Raw genomic sequence first — 20840 nt, 5'->3', positions numbered from 1 at the left:
GAGCGAAGATGAAGAGGAAGAATGTATTGGACTGGCGTCAGTTGGGCCGTAAGATATCAGAGGCTATATCGATAGTAACATTTGATTGGGATAAAGAAATGAGAAAAAAGAGAAATGTTTAAATCTGTAACTTTCAATACACGAGGAGAAAAGAGAACTCTCTGCATGGGAGACAGCATGTAGCCAGAAACTTTCTCCAGACATTATGTAGAACATATGACTGGATTCTTTAGCTGCGAAAAAAGAGTGGCAGGACATGCAAATTATTGGCCATTATTGGCCATTATCGGCCTTTTCCATTACAGATTTGTACAAAACCTTTGCAATATTTAGGCTGCTAAATGTCGATAAAAGACGATTGCAAAATGACAGCATTTACATTAACTGCTGTTATTTGTCTAAAACGTTTTTTCCCCCTTGATAAGTCATTCCAAAAGTATGCAACGTATGTTGGTAAGTTTGTGTATATCCCAGCACAGCAATGGCCATTCTTTTTAATGGAAGGATAGGATAAGAAGGATAAAAAATAATTTTTTTGAATTTGCATGGTGGTAACTTTTCTTTCTTCTTTTTTCATTATTTTGGCTTTGAATTTCGTTTGTTAGAAATATGAACTGAATTTAGGAATGTTTTTAAAATCAAAACCTTTGCGTTTATAAACAAAATACATTTTTGAAATGAAGACAGTGTTTGAAATGAGTGTATTCAAAATAATCCGTTCTCTGAATCCACGACCTTTGTGGGTGCACACAAAAAAAAGTAGACAGTTTATTGTTTATAATTATGTCTTGCGCATATCTGTATGGCTAAAAATATTTCTTGTATTGTGAGTCATATCCGCTGTTATATAAAGGACAATCTCCGTCAGAATGTACCAACAACTTTGTCGGCCATGGGTTAAAGAAAACGTATAGCCTATTTAATTAGGCTTTGTTTAAATATTAGCCTATAATATATATTTTTTATTTCATATGTTGATTATTAAAAAAAGCAGCATGAGTAAAGGTGCGATGCCGCGTTGAGTGACATATCACTGTCTCACACAAAGAAAAATATTGCAAGTTACTCTACTACATATTAAAATTTAAACAAGATATTACACAAGACAAACAGAATGTGGGACCGGACAGCCAAAGGAGAAGGCTGTCCGGCCACCACATAGCCTATGACAAACAGAAAGTGTGCCCAAACAACTTATTTCATTGGAGGCAACGAGATCTGCAAGAATACTTTTCTGTTTTTTATGGAGTGAGTTTCCATAAACATCAAAGTTTGTTGTTTTGTGTTCATTCTAAGAACACGTACACTTTATCATGTTTAGAACTTCCCACTATTGTTAATAATTTTAATTGTAATCGTTAGCATCGTATAACTTGCTAAAAAAAAACATTACTATAATGGGCATTTAGATGGTAATGTTAGCCTCTGCTATTCTTTATTATTAATAGCACGCTGTCCTATTTGTCCCGTTGCGTCTGTCGTTGCTATGCAACCATGCAGCTTTACAGGGGGGAGCTTTACATGGGGTATGGCTTATCTAAATGAAATGTAAATGAGCCCTGTCACTCCCAGCATGTGAGAACAGGTAAGAAATGCACAAACTTTAGAGGCTGTTTTCTCCAGTTTAAACTTTGTTAAATGCCTACATTCAAATGGCCACAACTTCTCCAAATATTATCAGATTTTCAAGTGTTACACATCGTTGTAAAGCTTGGAGATTACACTTTCAGAATCCGTGAATAACATGAAATGCCCCAGAACCGACTTGTGTCTCTACTTTCCGTGATATATACAGTCTATCTATCTATCTATCTATCTATCTATCTATCTATCTATCTATCTATCTATCTATCTATCTATCTATCTATCTATCTATCTATCTATCTATCTATCTATCTATCTATCTATCTATCTATCTATCTATCTATCTATCTATCTGTCTATCTGTCTGTCTGTCTGTCTGTCTGTCTGTCTGTCTGTCTGATATATATATGTCTGTCTATATATATATATATATATATATATATATATGCATCTAAGACTTATTTTAAGTTTAATTTATGGCCATTTGCGATGGCTTGCTTTAGGCTACTCATTTGCGGCGATGCTTGTTGCAGCATCACGATCATATCTATCTGACTACAATATATAGCCCATAACACGCTCTCACACATTTATTTTTTAAGCATTTGCCAGGAGTAAAATTTATATTTAGAATTTTATATATATAGAAGGAGGGCTTGGAGTCATATAGGGAGCAAAATATCATACTTTTGCATGAGCAAATGTTTCTTCCGAACATGCAGAAATTTCATCTTTCATCAAATTGTTTAATTTTGTTCTCTGGATAATTAAGATTAGAGAACTTCTGAAATGTCTCTGCTTGTGTGTGCATTTTCACACATTTGTATAGAATGTCATTTGTATGTAAGAATTAGCGAGTATTGAAGATGCATGCATGGATATGTAATACATTTGTACGTAATGCAACATGCTGTTAATATAGGGTCAAGACTGTGAGGAACCAATTCATGCGTGCATCAGTAACCCCTGTCAGAATGGAGGGACCTGTCATCTAAAGGATGGAGAGGAAAACACTCACTGGTAAGACAGACCTTCATCATGAGTTCAGAATGCTGAACTGTTTGAAATTACAATTGATATGTGTATGAGGCAGATGAAGAGATTCTTTATTATATTCAGGCCCTGTTGAATGTGGCTTTCATTTAGCACATTAAGTAAATGATCGCATGTGTGTGCGTGTGTGTGTGTCCCTGCTGCTCCGGTAATGAATATACTTTATGGGCAGAATGTTTCTAATCTGTCTTAATCAGACTGAAGTGTCTGAAACTGATCTGAGCTCACTCATGCACTTAATCAGCCAATCAAGGGTCTTTCTGTGAACACACACAGCAGAAATGTGTGTGTGTGTGTGTGTGTGTGTGTGTGTGTGTGTGTGTGTGTGTGTGTGTGTGTGTGTGTGTGTGTGTGTGTGTGTGCGTGTGTGTGCGTGTGTGCGCGTGTGTGTGCGCGTGTGTGTGCGCGTGTGTGTGCGCGTGTGTGTGTGCGTGCGCGTGTGTGCGCGTGTGTGCGCGTGTGTGTGCGTGTGTGTGCGTGTGTGTGTGTGTGTGTGTGTGTGTGGTGACTTTTGGTTCAACTGTAGTCACATACACTGATCATTGCTAATAAATCCGTTGTATTGATGAATAAGAAGAGTTTCATTTGAGAACTTCTGCTTTACATTTTGATTAGCTAATGTAATTTAATACACCCACAGATGCACATGCATGCAGCATACAGTTCTTTCTTCTATCCCAGTTTAATGTGCAGGGACAACCATAAGTAAGTCATTCATAGGTCAATTTCCCAAAGAGCAAAAACACTGCGGCTCTAAAGTGCTTTCAAATATTCAATCAACTTTGTGTTCAAACAATGGTATGAATTTGGAACCTGATAATGCATACGAATAACTGTTAAATGTATTATCCTCAGTGCAAAACATCATAAATCATAAAAGTGAGATTTAAACTGTGTTATAAGTGCTTCTCGGTAAAGCAAGGATCACTATTACTTATCTGAATTCAAACCAGCTTAATTGAATGAGGCACTGTATAGTTTAAAACAGTCTTTACTTACACATAAATACATGAAACACTTACATTCTTAGCTCTGAATGCTCAAAAAAACACTTATGTATTGCTTACACATTACACATTTGAAAAGCAGACTGATACATCTAATGTTATTCACAGATAAATACACTATCAAAAGTATTTTATGGTCACCAAGGCTGCATTTTATTTAGAGGGGGGGGGTCTAATGCTATTTCATGCATTCTTTTTTGCACTTATAAAGAGATGGATTTTCATGCTAAACATGGCCAAAAAAAAGGATGGAGTATTTCTGTGCCATTAAAAATAGTTTTGTAAAGTTTTTTTCAGAGTAGGGCTCTGTGTGACGTCATAAAGGGTGGAATTGCTTGTATGGGCACTTTTTCAACCCGAGCGAGAGCAAGAGAGCAAGTCCATCAATAAGCTTAGTTTGGGTCACCGGAGCTGTCAGTAGCGCTGTCATTTTATTTTTAGACCACAAAAATAAGCTTAGTTTGGGTCACCGGAGCTGTCAGTAGCGCTGTCATTTTATTTTTAGACCACAAAAATAAGCTTAGTTTGGGTCACCGGAGCTGTCAGTAGCGCTGTCATTTTATTTTTAGACCACAAAATCAACAATGTCACTAAGTAAGTGTGTTTTTGGTAGTAAGGGAAAGATAACCTTGTTCAGCTTCCCAAATAAACCAGCATTAAGGAAACAGTGGATGCAGTTTGTTTTTTCAGAGCAGCAGTGTGTTTGTTTGTTTGTTCGTTCCTGGTCATGATTCGTAACCGCAGGCGGTGAGTGAAACTGCATCAAATATGTAAATAATTCGAAATATATCGAAAGTTATGCAGGGATAATGCCATGGTCAAATAATTGGTACAGCGTATCTGTCTTTTGTAAATATTATAAAGATTAAGACTCTCTGTAGGTACTCAACAATAACATGAGATTGGCAGAAACTGTGTGTGTTATCTACCCTTTAAAGGGGTGATGAATTGAAGAATCAACTTTCCCTTGAACATTTGATATATAAAAGGTCATGGTAATATAAGAATATCCTGTACGTTTCAGAGCTGAAAACTTCCTTGTTAGTAAAAAAAAAAAAAAAAAAAAATGCTTTTATAGACACCAGGTCCAGAAAACGAGGCTCTCTAATCAATGCCGTATTAGAAGGGTGAAATGCCGCCTCTGTGTGTACGCTGCTTCTGTAGCCCTGACCACCGACTCGTGGAGCTAAACTGATCGCGTTACCGAGCAATAAACATGCCAAAGATAGCAAGATAATCATTTGTGAACAAGACACAGGTTGACACTGGATTTGCAGACATATTGAAATTAAAACACAATGCTGTGCCTTCAGTATTGGATACAACAGGAATGGTGCAGCACACTTATGTGAGAAAAACTTATGTGAGTTTTATTATACGTGATAGTCTTGCATTGTTATAGATCATATTGATTATGTGTACGTGTCTAACAGAAAATACCTTAGCACTGCTACAGGCTGGAGAATCCCTTATTTGTTGGTTCATTGTAATTCAGGATCAGAACAAATCAGATTGGACATGTAATGTTATGGGCCATTGGGTTCGCAAAGCCCAACGTCCCAGGGCTATGTGTTTTCCAGACCAAAATTTAAGAACGTCAGGAGGCCGGTGAATCTTAAATAGTGAAATAACATTAATTTCTTGATCTGCGTTGTTAATGTTCACTCTCTTGACTTAATATTCGAAGAGCGCGCGCCCACTTATTTGTGTGTGATTCGCGCTTATATCCACCGATTGGGCGGGCCCAGTAATAAAAAAATAAATAAATCGCAGGTGGATGAGAGATAAATCATTGTGTTTGTTTGATAAATACAGCCCTGTCATATAATTATTCCAGTTGCCACTTTCAAAACAGTCCCTCCCGTGAACTGACAAGGTAGCTGAAGCTCATTAAATATGCAAATCTTCTCCAATCCTAGCCGTGGGCATTTACTTTTAAGTCTTCAGTGTGGCACGCCCATCAAAACCGAGCATTCTGGAGAGAGCCTCAAAACCAGTGTAGAAAATAGCCTATTACGTATTAGTTATGATGTTTTTGAATGTAAAAACCGCAGGAACATCATTAGTTGACCTCAGACAAAAAATTTAAAAGCCAGTTCATGACACCTTTAATCATGTAACTTTGCTGAATAAAAGTAAACATGAATATCCAAAAATTGTACTGACCCCAAACTACTGAACAATGGCGTACACCTAATACAAATTCACACATACATACAAACTCTTCACATACTTACAACTTTTAGTAGCAGATGATGTATTAGTCTGCATTTTACATTTGCACAAAGTGAGTGTTTGAGCATTACACATATGTGTGACTACTTCATACGTGTATGCAAGTGTTTCATGTATGTATGTGTAAGTGATGATTTACCCTATATGCTTCATATTAAAGGCATGCCCACAGTATTTATTGTTTATACTCAAGGTTTTGAATAAACACCTTTTATTAACACATTTTAAATACTAAACTCATCCTGCTTTGTGCTTTGGGCATGAATGATACCTTAAATTGTGCAGCTTGTTGATGATTTGATGATTTCTAAGCACCCATACTTAATATTTTATGAAGAAATAGTGGGGGGGGGAAATTGGAGGAAGGACCCTTCCCGAACCATGCAGTATGTAAGCACCACAATATGTAGAATAATGAACTGTGAGAGAAATCGAGTAGTTTGGAAACAAACAATTATAGGCAGTTATGGAAAATCAATACTGTTAAAAGAGTTTGTCTTTTTCAAAAGGATTAAAAAGTCTTACGCAGCCATCATGTGTGTATGTTCAGGTGTGTGTGTCCAGATGGATTCGAGGGCGACGAATGTGAGATAAATATCGATGACTGTGAAGATAATGACTGTGAAAATAACTCTACGTGTGTGGATGGTATCAACAACTACACCTGCCTCTGCTCACCTGAATATACAGGTAAGGTACACACATACACACGCACATACACACGGACAGTCACACGCGAAAGGCTCCGTGTTCTCTGTGCTTTATGTGTTTAACTGTCTTATGCTAACATCTAAATGTGCTGCTTGAGCTAACATGCTAACAAGTCAAACACGTCCTCTGTACTTCTTTGTTTTTCTGTCTTTCTCTCGCTACTTGTTTCTCTTTTTCTACTAGCTGCTAATAATAATGAGGTGGAGAAAGGTTAGTTTACTCTACTTCACTTCATCCTTCCATTGTCTGTCTCTTTCCTTTGCTGTTTCTGGCTAGTGCGTCCTCTGTGCTTGCTGAAATTTAAAACACACACACACACACACACACACACACACACACACACACACACACACACACACACACACACACACACACACACACACACACACACACACACACACACACACACACACACACACACACACACACACACACACACACACACACACACACACACACATGTTGGTCTATGTGGTTTGCAGGGACTCTCCATAGGCGTAATGGTTTTTATACTGTACAAACCGTATTTTCTATCCCCTTACACTGCCCCTGCCCCTAAACCTACCCATCACAGGAAACATTCTGCATTTTTACTTTCTCAAAAAAACATCATTTAGTATGTTTTTAAGGCCATTTGAATTATGAGGACATTTGATATGTCCTCATAAACCACATTTATAGTGTAATACCAGTGTAATACCCATGTAGTTATACAAATTTGTGTCCTCATAAACCACATAAACAGGCTCACACACACACACACACACACACACACACACACACACACACACACACACACACACACACACACACACACACACACACACACACACACATACAGACGTAGTGTTTCCATGTTTTATGGGGACTTTCCATAGGTTTAATGGATTTCATACTCTACAAATTCTATTTTCTATCCCCCTTACACTGCCCCTGGCCCTAAACCTACCCATCTAAGGAAACATTCTGCATTTTTACTTTCTCAAAAATCTCCTGATTTATAAGATGTTTTCCTCATGGGGACCAAAAAATGTCCCCACAAGGACAAGGATTTCGCATATTGCACTCTTTGTGGGGACATTTTGTCCCCAAAACGTAGGGATTACCAGCCCACACACTCACACACACACACGCACGCACACACATTGATGTTTTCCTGCTGGTACTTTGTCAATAGAGGTGTTTTGTATTGTTGTTTTAGAGTATTGGTATTGTCACCTCCCCCTCTGTAAGATGAATAATCAGAGACTACATTGGACATGCAAACAAACTACTGGTTTAATGGGATGCAAACTAATGTTTTCTTACAGTAAACGCTACTGTGATAATTCATACTCTTCCCAATCTTTCTGACTGTTCTTAATGAGTATGTGTTTGTGCAGGGGAGCTGTGTGAAGATAAGCTGGATTTCTGCGCTTCAGAACTGAACCTGTGTCAGCATGACTCAAAATGTATTCTGACCGCTAAGGGCTTCATGTAAGTCACTAAAATTCCCTCTACATTTCTTATAGCCTCAAAAAAATGAATCCACTGACTTGTGATCATTTGAAACATACTGGCAAAAACAGGTCCACAGGTTATTATCAGTTCATCTGGAAACAAAGCTGTTATACTGTGCCACTTTTGGGAATGAATTAACCTCTAGATTTGGCAAAATATGATATGTTTATAGCATATTTCAAGGCCCTTAATAGCAAATAAACTAGATAAACAGACTGTCCACAAACCGAACTGTGTATTCCACCTAATATTTAAATATTTATATAAACAGTCGGCTTTTTAAAGAATTTATTTGTAAATTATGGTGGAAAATAAGTATTCGGTCACCTACGAAAAAAATAGATTTCTGTCTCTCACAGACCTGTAACTTCTTTAAAAGGCTCCTCTCTCCTCCACTCTGTAGCTGTATGGCACCTGTTTGAACTTGTTATCAGTAAAAAAGACACCTGTCCACAACCTCAAACTCCAAATTCCACTATGGCCAAAACCAAAGACCTGTCAAAGGACACCAGAAACAAAATATTAGACCTGCACCAGGCTGGGAAGACTGAATCTGCAATAGGTAAGCAGCTCGGTGTGAATAAATCAACTGTGGGAGCAATTATTAGAAAATGGAAGACATACAAGACCACTGATTATCTCCCTCGATCTGGGGCTCCACGCAAGATTTCACCTTGTTGGGTCAAAGTGATCACAAGAACGGTGAGCAAAAATCCCAGAACCACACGAGGGGACCTAGTGAATGACCTGCAGAGAGCTCGGAGCAAAGTAACAAAAGCTAGTAACACGCCATCAGTAACACACTACGCTGCCGGGGACTCAAATCCTGCAGTGCCAGACGTGTCCCCCAGCTTAAGCCATTACATGTCCGGGCTCATCTGAAGTTTGCTAGACAGCATTTGGAAGATCTAAAAGCGGACTGGGAGAATGTCATATGGTCAGATGAAACCAAAATATAACTTTTTGGTAAAAACTTAACTTGTCGTGTTTGGAGGGGAAATAATGGTGAGTTGCAGCATACCTACTGTGAAGCATGGGGGTGGAAACATCATGCTTTAGGGCTGTTTTTCGGTAAAGGAACCAGGACGACTGATCCGTGTAAAGAAAAGAATGGATCGTGAGATTTTGAGTAAAAACCTCCTTCCATTAGCAAGGGCATTGAAGATTAAATGTGGCTGGGTCTTTCAGCATGACATGAATTACCTAGCCTAACAAGCCAGACCCCCATCAAGATGTTTGGTCTGGAAACTCACCATTGACAGGGCTCAATCCAAGGGGCGGGCTAAACGGTTGTCTTTCAAACTCCCTCTACATGCGATTGGATAACACTACAACCAACCAAAGCAATGAAGGTGAAGCAGAGCTCATTGAAAGATTAAACTTTCGCCGTATCCGGTCGGCAAAACTCAGAACACATCTTCCCTTCTTAAGAATGACTTCAGTGCCGTTCTTTGTTCTCTTCTCAGAGAAAAGCCAGAGTCGCGGTCAAAGCTGATTCGAAAGACCCGCCTTTCGCCAGTTTCTGTTTACTAGAGGCACACAAGCGCAAATCTGCCATCATTATGTTAAGCCCCGCCCATCGACTCTATACACGATGTAATTGGCACGACCAGAGTTTGGCCTTTACAGCTCAGGAGTGTATTGTGAGTTGATAGATGACAGAGATTAGATTTGCTACCGCTAGGGTGTGTCTAGATTTCTAGGCTATGAATTACCAGCAACAGTGTGTAAAAAAACTTGTGGCGACTTACTGAAAAAATTTGACCTCTGTCATTCCCAACAAAGGGTATATAACAAAGTATCGAGATTAACTCTTGTTATTGACCAAATACTTATTGTCCACCATAATTGCAAATAAATTCTTTAGAAATCAGACAATGTGATTCTCTGGATTTTTTTCTCATTCTGTGAATTCCGCATAGTGGAAGTGTAGAGGGAGAACTTGCACAATTGGTGGCTGACTAAATACAGCTTCCACCCCCCCCCCCCCTCTCTTTTTCTCTCTCTCTCTCTCTCTCTCTCTCTCTCTTTCTCTCTCTGAACCAACATATATGTATATATGTTTAATATTTTATTAATTTAATTACAGGCATTTCTCTAGTGGGAGAACTTGCACAGTTGGTGGCTGACTAAATACCCCCCCCCCCCTCTCTCTTTCTCTCTCTCTCTCTGAACCAACATATATATATGTATATATGTTTAATATTTTATTAATTTTTTTAATGTTTTTGAAAGAAGTCTCTTATGCTAACCATGCTCTATTTATTTAATGAACAATACAGTAAAAACAGTAACATTCTAAAATATTATAACAATTTAAAGGTGCTAGCGGTCTATTCAAAACAAAGGCATAATTTGATGATGCCAAGTTTAAGTGCAGAATCTTGGGACGTGGTCTTTACCTCACAGCCGGTGGAAAAGAATTGGGATAGGACTTGGGTAGAAATCATGTTCATGAATTAATGTTACTGTAGAATGAAGCAGGGCAGATCTGAGTGTTGAGGGAGCTGAGCAAGGCTGCTGGAGCGATGGAACACAACACACGGTTGTGTTTTATTATGACATAGTCGCCGGCTTCATTCTGCTTTTCTGGTCATGAGTATGAGGTAACGCAGCTAAGTTTATCATATTGGATACATTTGAGTGTGTTGAAAATAATGTTATTATGCTACTCTGTTTTTTCCTTGGTTTTCTCACTATTTACAAATTGTTCAGTACTCAAATGAACAAAATATATAACACTGGCATAGTGTTTTTTAGATATTTTACTGATTTTTTTTTACATAGTGCACCTTTCTCTTCCCCTTTCTAATGAATGTATTTTAAAATATAATTTATTCCTGTGATGGCAAAGCTGAATTTTTATTATCATTACGTCAGTTTTCCGTCACATGATCCTTCAGAACTCATTCAAATATGCTGATTTGCTGCTCAAGAAACATTTATTTATTATTTTTATTATTATTATTATTATTATTATTATTATTATTATTATTATTATTATTATGTTGAAAACATTTGAGTGGTAGTGTGTATAGAGTGTAAAGTGGTAGTGTACAAAAATATAAAGCAGCATACATTTATAAAGATAATACTTTTTTTTAGCATCACAGAAATAACATTTAAAAATATATTAAAATGGAAAACTGTTATTTTAAATTATAATATTTCACAATATTATTGTTTTACCGTATTTCTGATCTAATAAATAGTTGAGCAAAAGAGACTTTAAAAAGAAAAAACATTTCTTAATGATGGTATATTTATATAATAATCTGTATATTTTAGCTCTAATAGTGCAATCATATCATGATAATATCTCAGCTTACTCTTCTGACGCCGGTGTGCATTAGTGCTGTACAGACATTTAGATTCCTATATGAACGAGACATTTAAATCCTTGCCTATAAAAAACTACCCTTCTGCAGACACTCAAGCCTCTTGGATCCAAATCCTTTTTGGATTCAGTTTCATCATTCTTTCCCCTCCAAATGCCCCCTTCTCTCACACTCTCTCTCTCATCTCATTTTTTATTTCATCCCTGTCTCCACCAGACCAAAACAATCTCCATGTTAGAAACAGTCAGGTGTGTGCTTTCTTCTCTGCTGATATGTGTGTGAGCAGCAGACCACATAAGTTCATTTGTGTGTTTTTATGCCCATTGGTGCAGATGTTAACACAACACTGGAGCTGTGTGGAATGCAGCTGGAGCCTCTGAGGTTCTGCTCAATGTTTGTGTTCTGATATTCAATTACAGTTCTCCCATTGGGTTTACTATAAAATGAGTTGGAGAGGGGGGCCTTTTAAATATGATATGATGCTATACGAAGGGATGATGAATGTGTTTATGTAGCGCTTCAGGGTGTGTAAATTCATGAAAAAGAATGTCAATTTCAGTGGTTTAAAGTAACTAAAGCTTTGGTAATTAGAGAAATATAATCATACAACACAATAGATTTCACTGGTCATATACTGTATGTACAGTATTTTTTTTTGAAGAAATAGAAGCATGATCCAAACCGCACCACTGAACCTACAACAGATGTTGTCATGTTCAGGTCCAACTTTAGACCCCAGTCCTAGGTAGATGGACCTTAAAGTACTATGTTTTTAAGTTTTTTTTTTTTTTTCTGCACTTAGACTTACTTTCTAAAGTAAGTGGCTTTTAGCCCACACCTATTCACTTTGAGGGATCTAAAAGCTAGTGAAGGAGTGCAACTGAGTTAGGACTTTAATCTTATTATAATTTACCATGACTACAGTAAACATGAACTACTCTACGTATATGTGGTTTCTATAAAATTATGAAAAACAGGAGGCTAAACAGCGCTGAAGTGTTGGAATTCACCTTAGAATTGACGAAGGGCTTACATTTAGCGCTGAGTTCTGTTATCATCCACAAATGTCAGTGATTTAAACTAGTTTAAAGCCTGATGAAACTGCGCTAACATTCTCAACAGCATTAACAGGTTAGGAAGCTTTCCAATCCACAAATTGCCAACATTTACCATGGATTGACAATAATTGTTACCATTGTATTTTGGCAGAAATATGGTATATTTAAATTGAATGTGAATCTGCAGCCCTTATATTATTGGAGTTAAAGATGAAGATGTGATATTTTGAATGCTAAATATGATGATGTTGTTTTGTGTGTTTGTGTAGGTGTGAGTGTACTCCAGGTTACACCGGGGAGCACTGTGAGATGGATTTTGATGATTGTGAAGATAATAAGTGTAAAAACGGGGCTCAGTGTATTGATGCTGTGAATGGATACACGTGTGTGTGCCCAGAAGGATACAGGTGAGCATACACAAACACACTACAGTCATCAGGCACAGATCATCAGAGATCACTATGTGGAACATGTGTCTCACTGTGTCTCTGTGTGTGTGTGCGTGTGTGTGTGTGTGTCCATGCAGTGGGTTGTTTTGTGAGTTCTCTCCTCCAATGGTCCTGCCGAGAACAAGTCCATGTGACCACTATGACTGTGCCAACGGTGCACAGTGTGTTGTCAAGGACACAGATCCTGTGTGTCAGTGTCTCCATGGTTACGAGGGCGTGCACTGTGAGAGGCTGGTCAGCGTCAACTTCATCAACAGAGAATCGTTCCTGCAGATCCCCTCCAACCTCATTACAGAACAGGCCAATATATCACTACAGGTACATATATATATATTAATATTTTTTTTGTGTGTGAGAGAGTTTGTTAATTCTTCATCAAAGATGCATATACACACACTCATGTGGTCTGTATGCGTGTAATAGATCGCTACAGATGAGGATAATGGAGTGTTGCTGTATAAAGGAGATAATGAACACATCGCTGTGGAGCTCTACAGAGGCAGACTGAGAGTCAGTTATGATTCTGGATCATACCCTCCATCTGCCATTTACAGGTATACACTCGTTTTAGATGCTGTGGGCATTTTACACAACAGCACTGATTCACTCAGAATTTAGAGTTGGAACTATCCATTTTACAATATGCTAAATCAAGCCCAGGACAATCATCTATCAATACATCTCATTGTATACACTCCATACACCTTTCAAAAGTTTGGGATCACTTTTATTCAGCAAGTCAAGTCAAGTCTACTTTATTTATATAGCGCTTTTTACAATGCTGATTGTTTCAAAGCAGCTTCACATTTGAACAGGAAAATAATGCAACCGAATTTGATTTGGCTATACAGCTGCTCTGGAGAAAACAGTGATGTTATCCAGCTAATTTCAATTATTATATAGTGTCAATGTGGGCAGATCGGTAATAACGTTGAAATGGATGTAAGCAAGGATGCATTACATTTATAAAAAAAGTGATAGACATTAATAATGTCTATTTACCAATGAATCCTGAAAAAACTGGATCTCACTTTCTGCAAAAATATTAGACTGCACAATTATTTTCACCACTGATAATAAGAAATGTTTTGGTGCACCAAATCAGCATATTAGAAAGATTTCTGAAGGATCATGTGACTCAAAGACATTTAAATAGTCATTATTTTCAGTGATATACTCGTACGTTAGATTGTAATTTTACTTCATACATTTTAATGTTGAAGCAATAATGAAATAATAAAGCCACCGTATTGCAGTATTAGTTATAAATAATGTATTTGTGAATGTTTTTATTTAATTCATGTGAATCGTCTCTTCCCTGATGATGTTTTCTGGCACATGTCACTCATATTGACAACTTTACCACATTAACAAACCAAAACAATCCAGTGATCCAATCAATTCCCATTGGACAAAATCAAGTCTGTTTTTTTCTTGTTCAATAAGCCGTTTCGAGGATACAGAAGTCACAGAAGCTGCTGTTTTATACTCAAATTTAGTATTATTTTCATTTTACACAGAAATTAGACTGAGATCAAAAAGTTGGCAAAGGGTCACAGACTCCTATTGAAGATTTCTGGTATAAGAAAAACATAAAAGGCTTGTTTTTTTCCCCTTCTCACCAGTAATGAGGAAAAAAATATTTCTTCTAAAGAAAATATTTTTTTCTGAAGTCTAATCAATTTAAAAGGGTAATGAACGGCTTTTTTATAATGTTCTTTGAGATCCTCTTATGTTTAACCAAGATTTTGTACATAAAAATAAAAAAAACGTTTTAGAATTTAGAAGTAACAGGCTACTTTCTATCCTGATTGTGACCCTCTCTTTCGAACACTTCGTTTTGATGGCCATGCCACATTTAAGAGCTAAAGTAAATGACCACTGCTATGACAGACTACATCACACATGTGAAATTGTTTTGAAAACTTTGTTGCATAGTTGAAACATTTGCCAACAATGTGAAACCTTTATGTATATTACATATGCTTTATAAGTCTTGGTTGTCAACTATAACTGTGATACAACTACCACAGTTATAGTTGAAAAAAGGATGACAGTTTCGTTTGTCTGGCTATCAACAGAACAAACTCAATTTAAAATTGAGCATTGGTCTGGGGAGTCTGCTCTGTATTTTCTACTGCACAACAGGGGTGATCAACGTGCATTATTCAAATCACTCTGTATGCTATTGGATAGTCCTTCTACCAATCAGACCACAAGAGGCGTGATCAACAGGCAACGATCCATCGCTTCTCTATCCGTCATCATGTTAAATCCACCAATAGCGTGCCAGGTGGATAAGCCAGTCTGTGATTGGTTTCCACAAAAGTGTAAAAGAAGCAGTAGAAATGAATGTACAGGTTTCCAGACTGAGTTGTCGGGCAAAATCAAATTGCTGGCAGATCAGGCTGGGTTTACCCAGTCTAGTGTTTCGTGTGAAAAGAATTATGAATGTATTTACTACTATTTGTTGTTCTTATCTGTTCATAGCTTGTTTTATTCGATAAAGTGACAAATGTATAAATGTCAATGTGAACAAATAAAATTAAATGTGTTGTAATGTCTTATTGATGACACAACTTAAGATCTTGTTGACTGAAACTTTTATTCAGGAACACAGTGAATGGCTTAGATCCAAATAATAACAAAAGCAGCGTTCTTAAACGCATTACCCCATAAATGTAAGTAAAGTTAAGAACAGCATATCACAACTATCACAATTATTCAGTCTTAATGCGGCGCTACTGAATAAATACTCAGTTAAACATCAAATTATCTGTATTAGAAAAAGCCATTGTTACTTACACCTGTGTGTTGCGACATTGCTGTCAGATCCAATCCGTCACCGCATCGTCTTTTATTTTCAGCCTTTCTGAACAGCCTGCGCCGCACAGTGTCTTGTTTAAAAAGAATCCGCTGTAAAATTAAGTGAACAAACATAAAGTGTCTTACTGACCTTTAATCACACTATGATGTAACAATGTAATAAAATGTTTGTTTTCTGAGCTTGGTTTCAGTAAAAGCTGTTGTTGGACTAAGGAGGTTGATTTGAGTTCTGAAATTTGCAGGATATTTTTATAGTATTACCTGTTATCAAGATCAAGGAAAACACCTTGAAGCCCTTTCTCTTGTTTATGTTAGTCCAGTCGCTCAACAAAAAAATAGTGTGCAGGTATTACCCTCACTGTTTCCTTCTGCTCTCTCCCTAGTGTTGAGACGATAAATGATGGCAGTTTTCATGTAGTGGAGCTGGTGGCAAAGGATCAGTCTCTGTCTCTCTCCATTGATGGAGGAAGCCCCAAATCCATCAACACTGCCAACAGTCCCAGCCCAGTACCCAGCCCTGCTCCGCTTTATCTTGGTGGTATGTAAAACACCCTTTGTCACTTTAAAACGTGGTTAGGACTGCGTCTAACTCTGGATCTTCCCAGAATTAGTTCACAGCAATTAAACAAAAATCTAGAAACCAAATAATAAACTCCTCTTTCCTCAGGAATTCCTCAGCAGTCTGGATTGGCCTCATTGCGTCAGGGCTCCGGGAGGAACGGCTCTAGTTTCCACGGCTGTATCCGAAACCTCTACATTAATGACCAGCTCCAGGACCTCACTCAGTTCCTGCTGCAGGAGGGGGTGGTGCCCGGATGTCAGCCCTGCCAGAGGAGTGTGTGCGCTCATGGGCAGTGCCATGCCACCGGACAATCTTCCTTCAGCTGTGAGTGTGAGGCAGGATGGACCGGCCCACTGTGTGACCAGCAGATCAACAACCCATGTGACGGGAACAAGTAAGAGACTTCGCGCACACAAACACATACACACACACACACACACACACACACACATATACTGGTTACATTACATTAGAGTGGACATCTCATTTTATTTGTTTTTTTGTGTGTCTGTCTCAGGTGTATCCACGGCTCCTGTTTGCCCATAAACTCATACTCGTACAGCTGTCGCTGTCATCCAGGCTTTGCTGGTGTATTGTGTGATGAAGAGGAGCAGTTGAGTCCCTGTCAGTACATAGCATGTAAACACGGCCGCTGTCGTGTGTCTGGGCTTGGGAAAGCCTACTGTGAGTGCAACAGCGGCTACACAGGGCAAAGCTGTGATAGAGGTACGGCGAGTGCTTTCAAACTTTAAATGAAACCTGATCTCATGGAGAAAAAAATGTGACATCGCATACAGTACATTTTTGAAACATATTGCTGTAGCTACAAGTAATTGCAGTTTCCAAGTGAAATGGCCACTACGTAACATTTTCTCCAATACAGCATAGGCTTTAATAACCTAAAAATATTTTTAAATAATGTTTTATCACATTTTAAATCAAGCAACAGGAAATATTTTTTCCTAAACCTTACCTAGGATAATTTCCTGTTGCTTGATTTATCCTCAATGTGTCAGTAGTCCTACCAAATCTGGTATAGCTTAAAAAAACAGCTTGGTATTGGATCATATTTAAAGTATATATATATATATATATATATATATATTTTTTTTTTTTTTTTTCTTTTTCTGTCATCTATTGCTCACCTAAAATTAATCTTTAAAAACTTCTAATAACTTCTAAAACTGGCTAAAATCACTAAAACCAATATAGATTTAAACAATATTTAAAAATTTTTTTTTTTTTTTTTTTTACAAAATTGTGTAGAATCTTGGCTAAAAATATGATATAAGCTGATGACAGGCTATATTATAGACTTGGTGTTGGTCAGTATTGTAATATTGTGCATCCCTAGCCAAATTACATTAAATTTTAATAAAAAAAATTACCATATAATTTTTTGAATCATTTATGGCTACTCTCGCGATTTGTGATTTCTGAGATTCAAACCCATGACCTTTGCAAAACAACTTAGGGTGCTTTCACACATGGTTCAATTGCCTGGACAGAACCTGAGTTCGATTGACCCCCTGACCCCGCTGGACTGTGTTCATATTATATTATTTGGGCCGAACTGGGGTGCGTTTGGCGTCATCCAAGCAGCAGCTGTTTACCCTGTTGCTTGGTAACGACGGCGGGCGAGAAGGTGACAAAATGAATAGCGTTGCTCAACTCACTTTTATATTTTAATTTTTGAACCATTGGTTTTGTTGCCAAAGCTTCAGTACGTAATGACACTTCTGACGCATCTATCTACTGCAAATGTACTGCAACTCGCACCCAACTTCAGACGACAGCGTTCACATCACCCAAACGAACCTCACTCTGACGTCAGTCGAACCGGGGTGCGCACCAAAAGTGCTAGTGTGAAAGCACCCTAAATCTTTGTCATCAACTGGGACATAAATGAAGACTACAACAACATTTGTCTTCAACTGAGACTGCTCTTGATACATCTTGTGCTCTGTATTCTGAGTCTTCTAAAGCCACTGTAGTTTTATGTGAGGAACACTGAAGTCTGTAACCACTTTTCACATTTGGGTCCAAAATTTGCATGCGTCATAATTATTTGAAATTTGCTGCAGAGCTGAAGTGGTTAACTGATAACTGTTCTCTATAGGAAACAAAAGTCGTGGTGTTTTACTACCACTAGTAGTCATGTCACCTGGAAACTGTAGAGACTTGTACCTGCAGTCACGTATTTCACGTTTTTATAAAAGCCTATGCATGGTATCTTTTTTAGCATGCGGACAGGTATTTACCTGTACTGGAACTTGCATGTGTCTTTAAAGCTTCCACAGTATGTTGTTAAGTTGTGCTTTCACTTTAAACTTCTGTCTTGTTTGCTGTTGAAATGCTAACCCTGTGAGGAGCTGTTGTTGTTTTACTAACGTTCGTTTTTAAACTTCCTGTAACCTTCAAGCTGCTACCGAAAGCGGTGTGGACCCCACTCAGGTCCGCCAGGTGAGGGATGCATGTTAGTGTTCTTAGATTTCTTCCTTTCTTGAGTCACTAATAAAGCTTTGAGAAACCCATATTCTCTCAGTCCCTACAATCATCATATCTCCTTCCTTTTTTCTGCTTTCACACTGTGTATTTTCTTAGGAGTTACCTTTCAATTTCACAGTAACGATTTCATGAAAAAGATCACGACTGATATACTATGTGTGTAATATAGTGTTCAATCATTTTCTCTCTCTCTCTGTAGAGATGGCGTGTCGGGGGGAACGGATCCGAGATCACTATCAGACGCAGCAGGGCTACACAGCGTGCCAAAGCACAGAGAAGGTCTCCCGTTTAGAGTGTCGGGGCAGCTGTGGGGACGGGACCTCCTGCTGCGCCCCTCTCCGCAGCAAACGCAGGAAATACACCTTCCAATGCACAGACGGATCCTCTTTTGTACAGGAGGTGGAAAAGGTCGTCAAGTGTGGCTGCACAAAATGTCCATCCTAAAATCGCAAAAGAAGAAATACATCCTCACACCCCCCTTGTTTGAAGTCCCCCGTTTTACCTTTTTTTGTCAGTGTTGGACTAATGTTTTTTCCTTCAAAGGAGATAATGGATTACTGTAAGATAAAGAACAAACCTATTTTTTATTATGAAGTGGAGAAAAAAAGACAAAAAATAGAATTTAGAGGTTTTTTTTTTTTTATTATTATTATTTGCCATCATTTTAGGTACTGTGACATTTTTGATTACATTTGTTTTTTTGTTTGGTGGCAAAACCACCTCAGACCAGAATGGAAAGCAAACACACCCTGCCGGCACATTTCACTTTTTTGTGTCTTTCGTTGTGCCATTCTTTTACACGGTTTTCTGGACTGCCGTAACTCATTTCACCTGGACTTTGTGAAGGTGAGATCAAGTATCACTATGGAGACTGCAGGGGGATTCGCTGAGAGAGGTCACTCCTCCTACTTCCTTACAGTGTACCACACAAATACACACTCTCATAGCTGCTCCTATTCACACACGCGCACACACACACACACATAAAGTGTACACAGATGATCTCTTCCAGCATGCGCGCACACACACACACACTCTTCTGATCCACATTATAAACCATGTGTATTTATTGTATCAAAAATACCGTCACATTACTTATACTCGGTATAGCTCTTTGTTTCCCTGGAGTTACAGTTGGAATTTCTTAATATATATTAATTTATATTCCTCTTACCAATTTAAATCACTCATAGCTTACAGAGTAGAATAACTAACGTTGTGTCTCCTTCATTTGGTTGGTTTGACCAATGGGACTGTTGTATTTACCATAAAAAGAGAAAAAGAAGAAGAAGAAGAAGAAAAAAAAAACCTAGTGGTGTTATAAATCTTCAAATGTGAAGTGAAAACATTGTATATTTTTGTCAAATCTCCTAAAAATTTGTATGGTGACACAGACGTGCTTTATATTAGAGTTTAAATGTATAGTTAAAATCTCCCCATGTATTCTGTATAGAGCACATGCCATAGTTCAAAAAATAAAAATAACAGTAGCTTCCATATCCGTCAATAAACCTCTTTTTAAAAAATATCCTCCTTGCGAATCCTTTTTCAATGATACAAATAGAAAGAAAAACTGTGACTTTTTTTCTAAATGATACTACTTTGTTACCACTCTGTTTCCCCATGTTAACATGTTGCTGCTAAATTGGTATTGTAGACTTTGGATAATAATGATGATGATGATGATGATTATGATGATGTATATTGTAGAGGACGTTGCTCATTCATTGAGCAAATTGTTTTACTGATTAATGAATAAAGATGTCCCCTCCATCTTCAAGCTTGTTCCTCTGATTTAAATGCATTAAATAAACGTTTTGCCACACTTATAAGATAAAAAAAATGCACAGGGCGTTGTTGTAGTGATCACCAGTGTTGTGCAAGTTACTTCCAAACTATAATATATTATAGATTACTTATTACTGCTATTTAAAAGTAATTCTTTACATTACAATATTACTGTCTCAGAATTGTAATGCGTTACATTTCTCCTGTATTACTTTTGAGTT

The 20840-nt window shown here is 37.7% G+C and overlaps 1 protein-coding gene across 1 annotated transcript in view; it reads left to right on the top strand.

Annotated features, from left to right (window-relative positions):
• Nucleotides 1-20606, top strand: part of slit2 (slit homolog 2 (Drosophila)) — a 108791-nt gene extending 88185 nt beyond the window's left edge. The window contains 10 exon segments of the mRNA XM_067441678.1: nucleotides 2507-2604; nucleotides 6430-6569; nucleotides 7973-8066; nucleotides 12756-12893; nucleotides 13013-13253; nucleotides 13359-13489; nucleotides 16145-16299; nucleotides 16429-16717; nucleotides 16841-17049; nucleotides 19031-20606. Of these exon segments, the coding sequence (XP_067297779.1) occupies nucleotides 2507-2604; nucleotides 6430-6569; nucleotides 7973-8066; nucleotides 12756-12893; nucleotides 13013-13253; nucleotides 13359-13489; nucleotides 16145-16299; nucleotides 16429-16717; nucleotides 16841-17049; nucleotides 19031-19275 (1740 nt within the window). The 3' untranslated portion in view covers nucleotides 19276-20606.
• Nucleotides 20607-20840: the final 234 nt, after the last annotated feature.

Source organism: Pseudorasbora parva, chromosome 4, assembly GCF_024679245.1.
Source record: "Pseudorasbora parva isolate DD20220531a chromosome 4, ASM2467924v1, whole genome shotgun sequence".
Taxonomy (NCBI): domain Eukaryota; kingdom Metazoa; phylum Chordata; class Actinopteri; order Cypriniformes; family Gobionidae; genus Pseudorasbora; species Pseudorasbora parva.
This window is presented reverse-complemented; position numbering and strand designations above follow the sequence as displayed.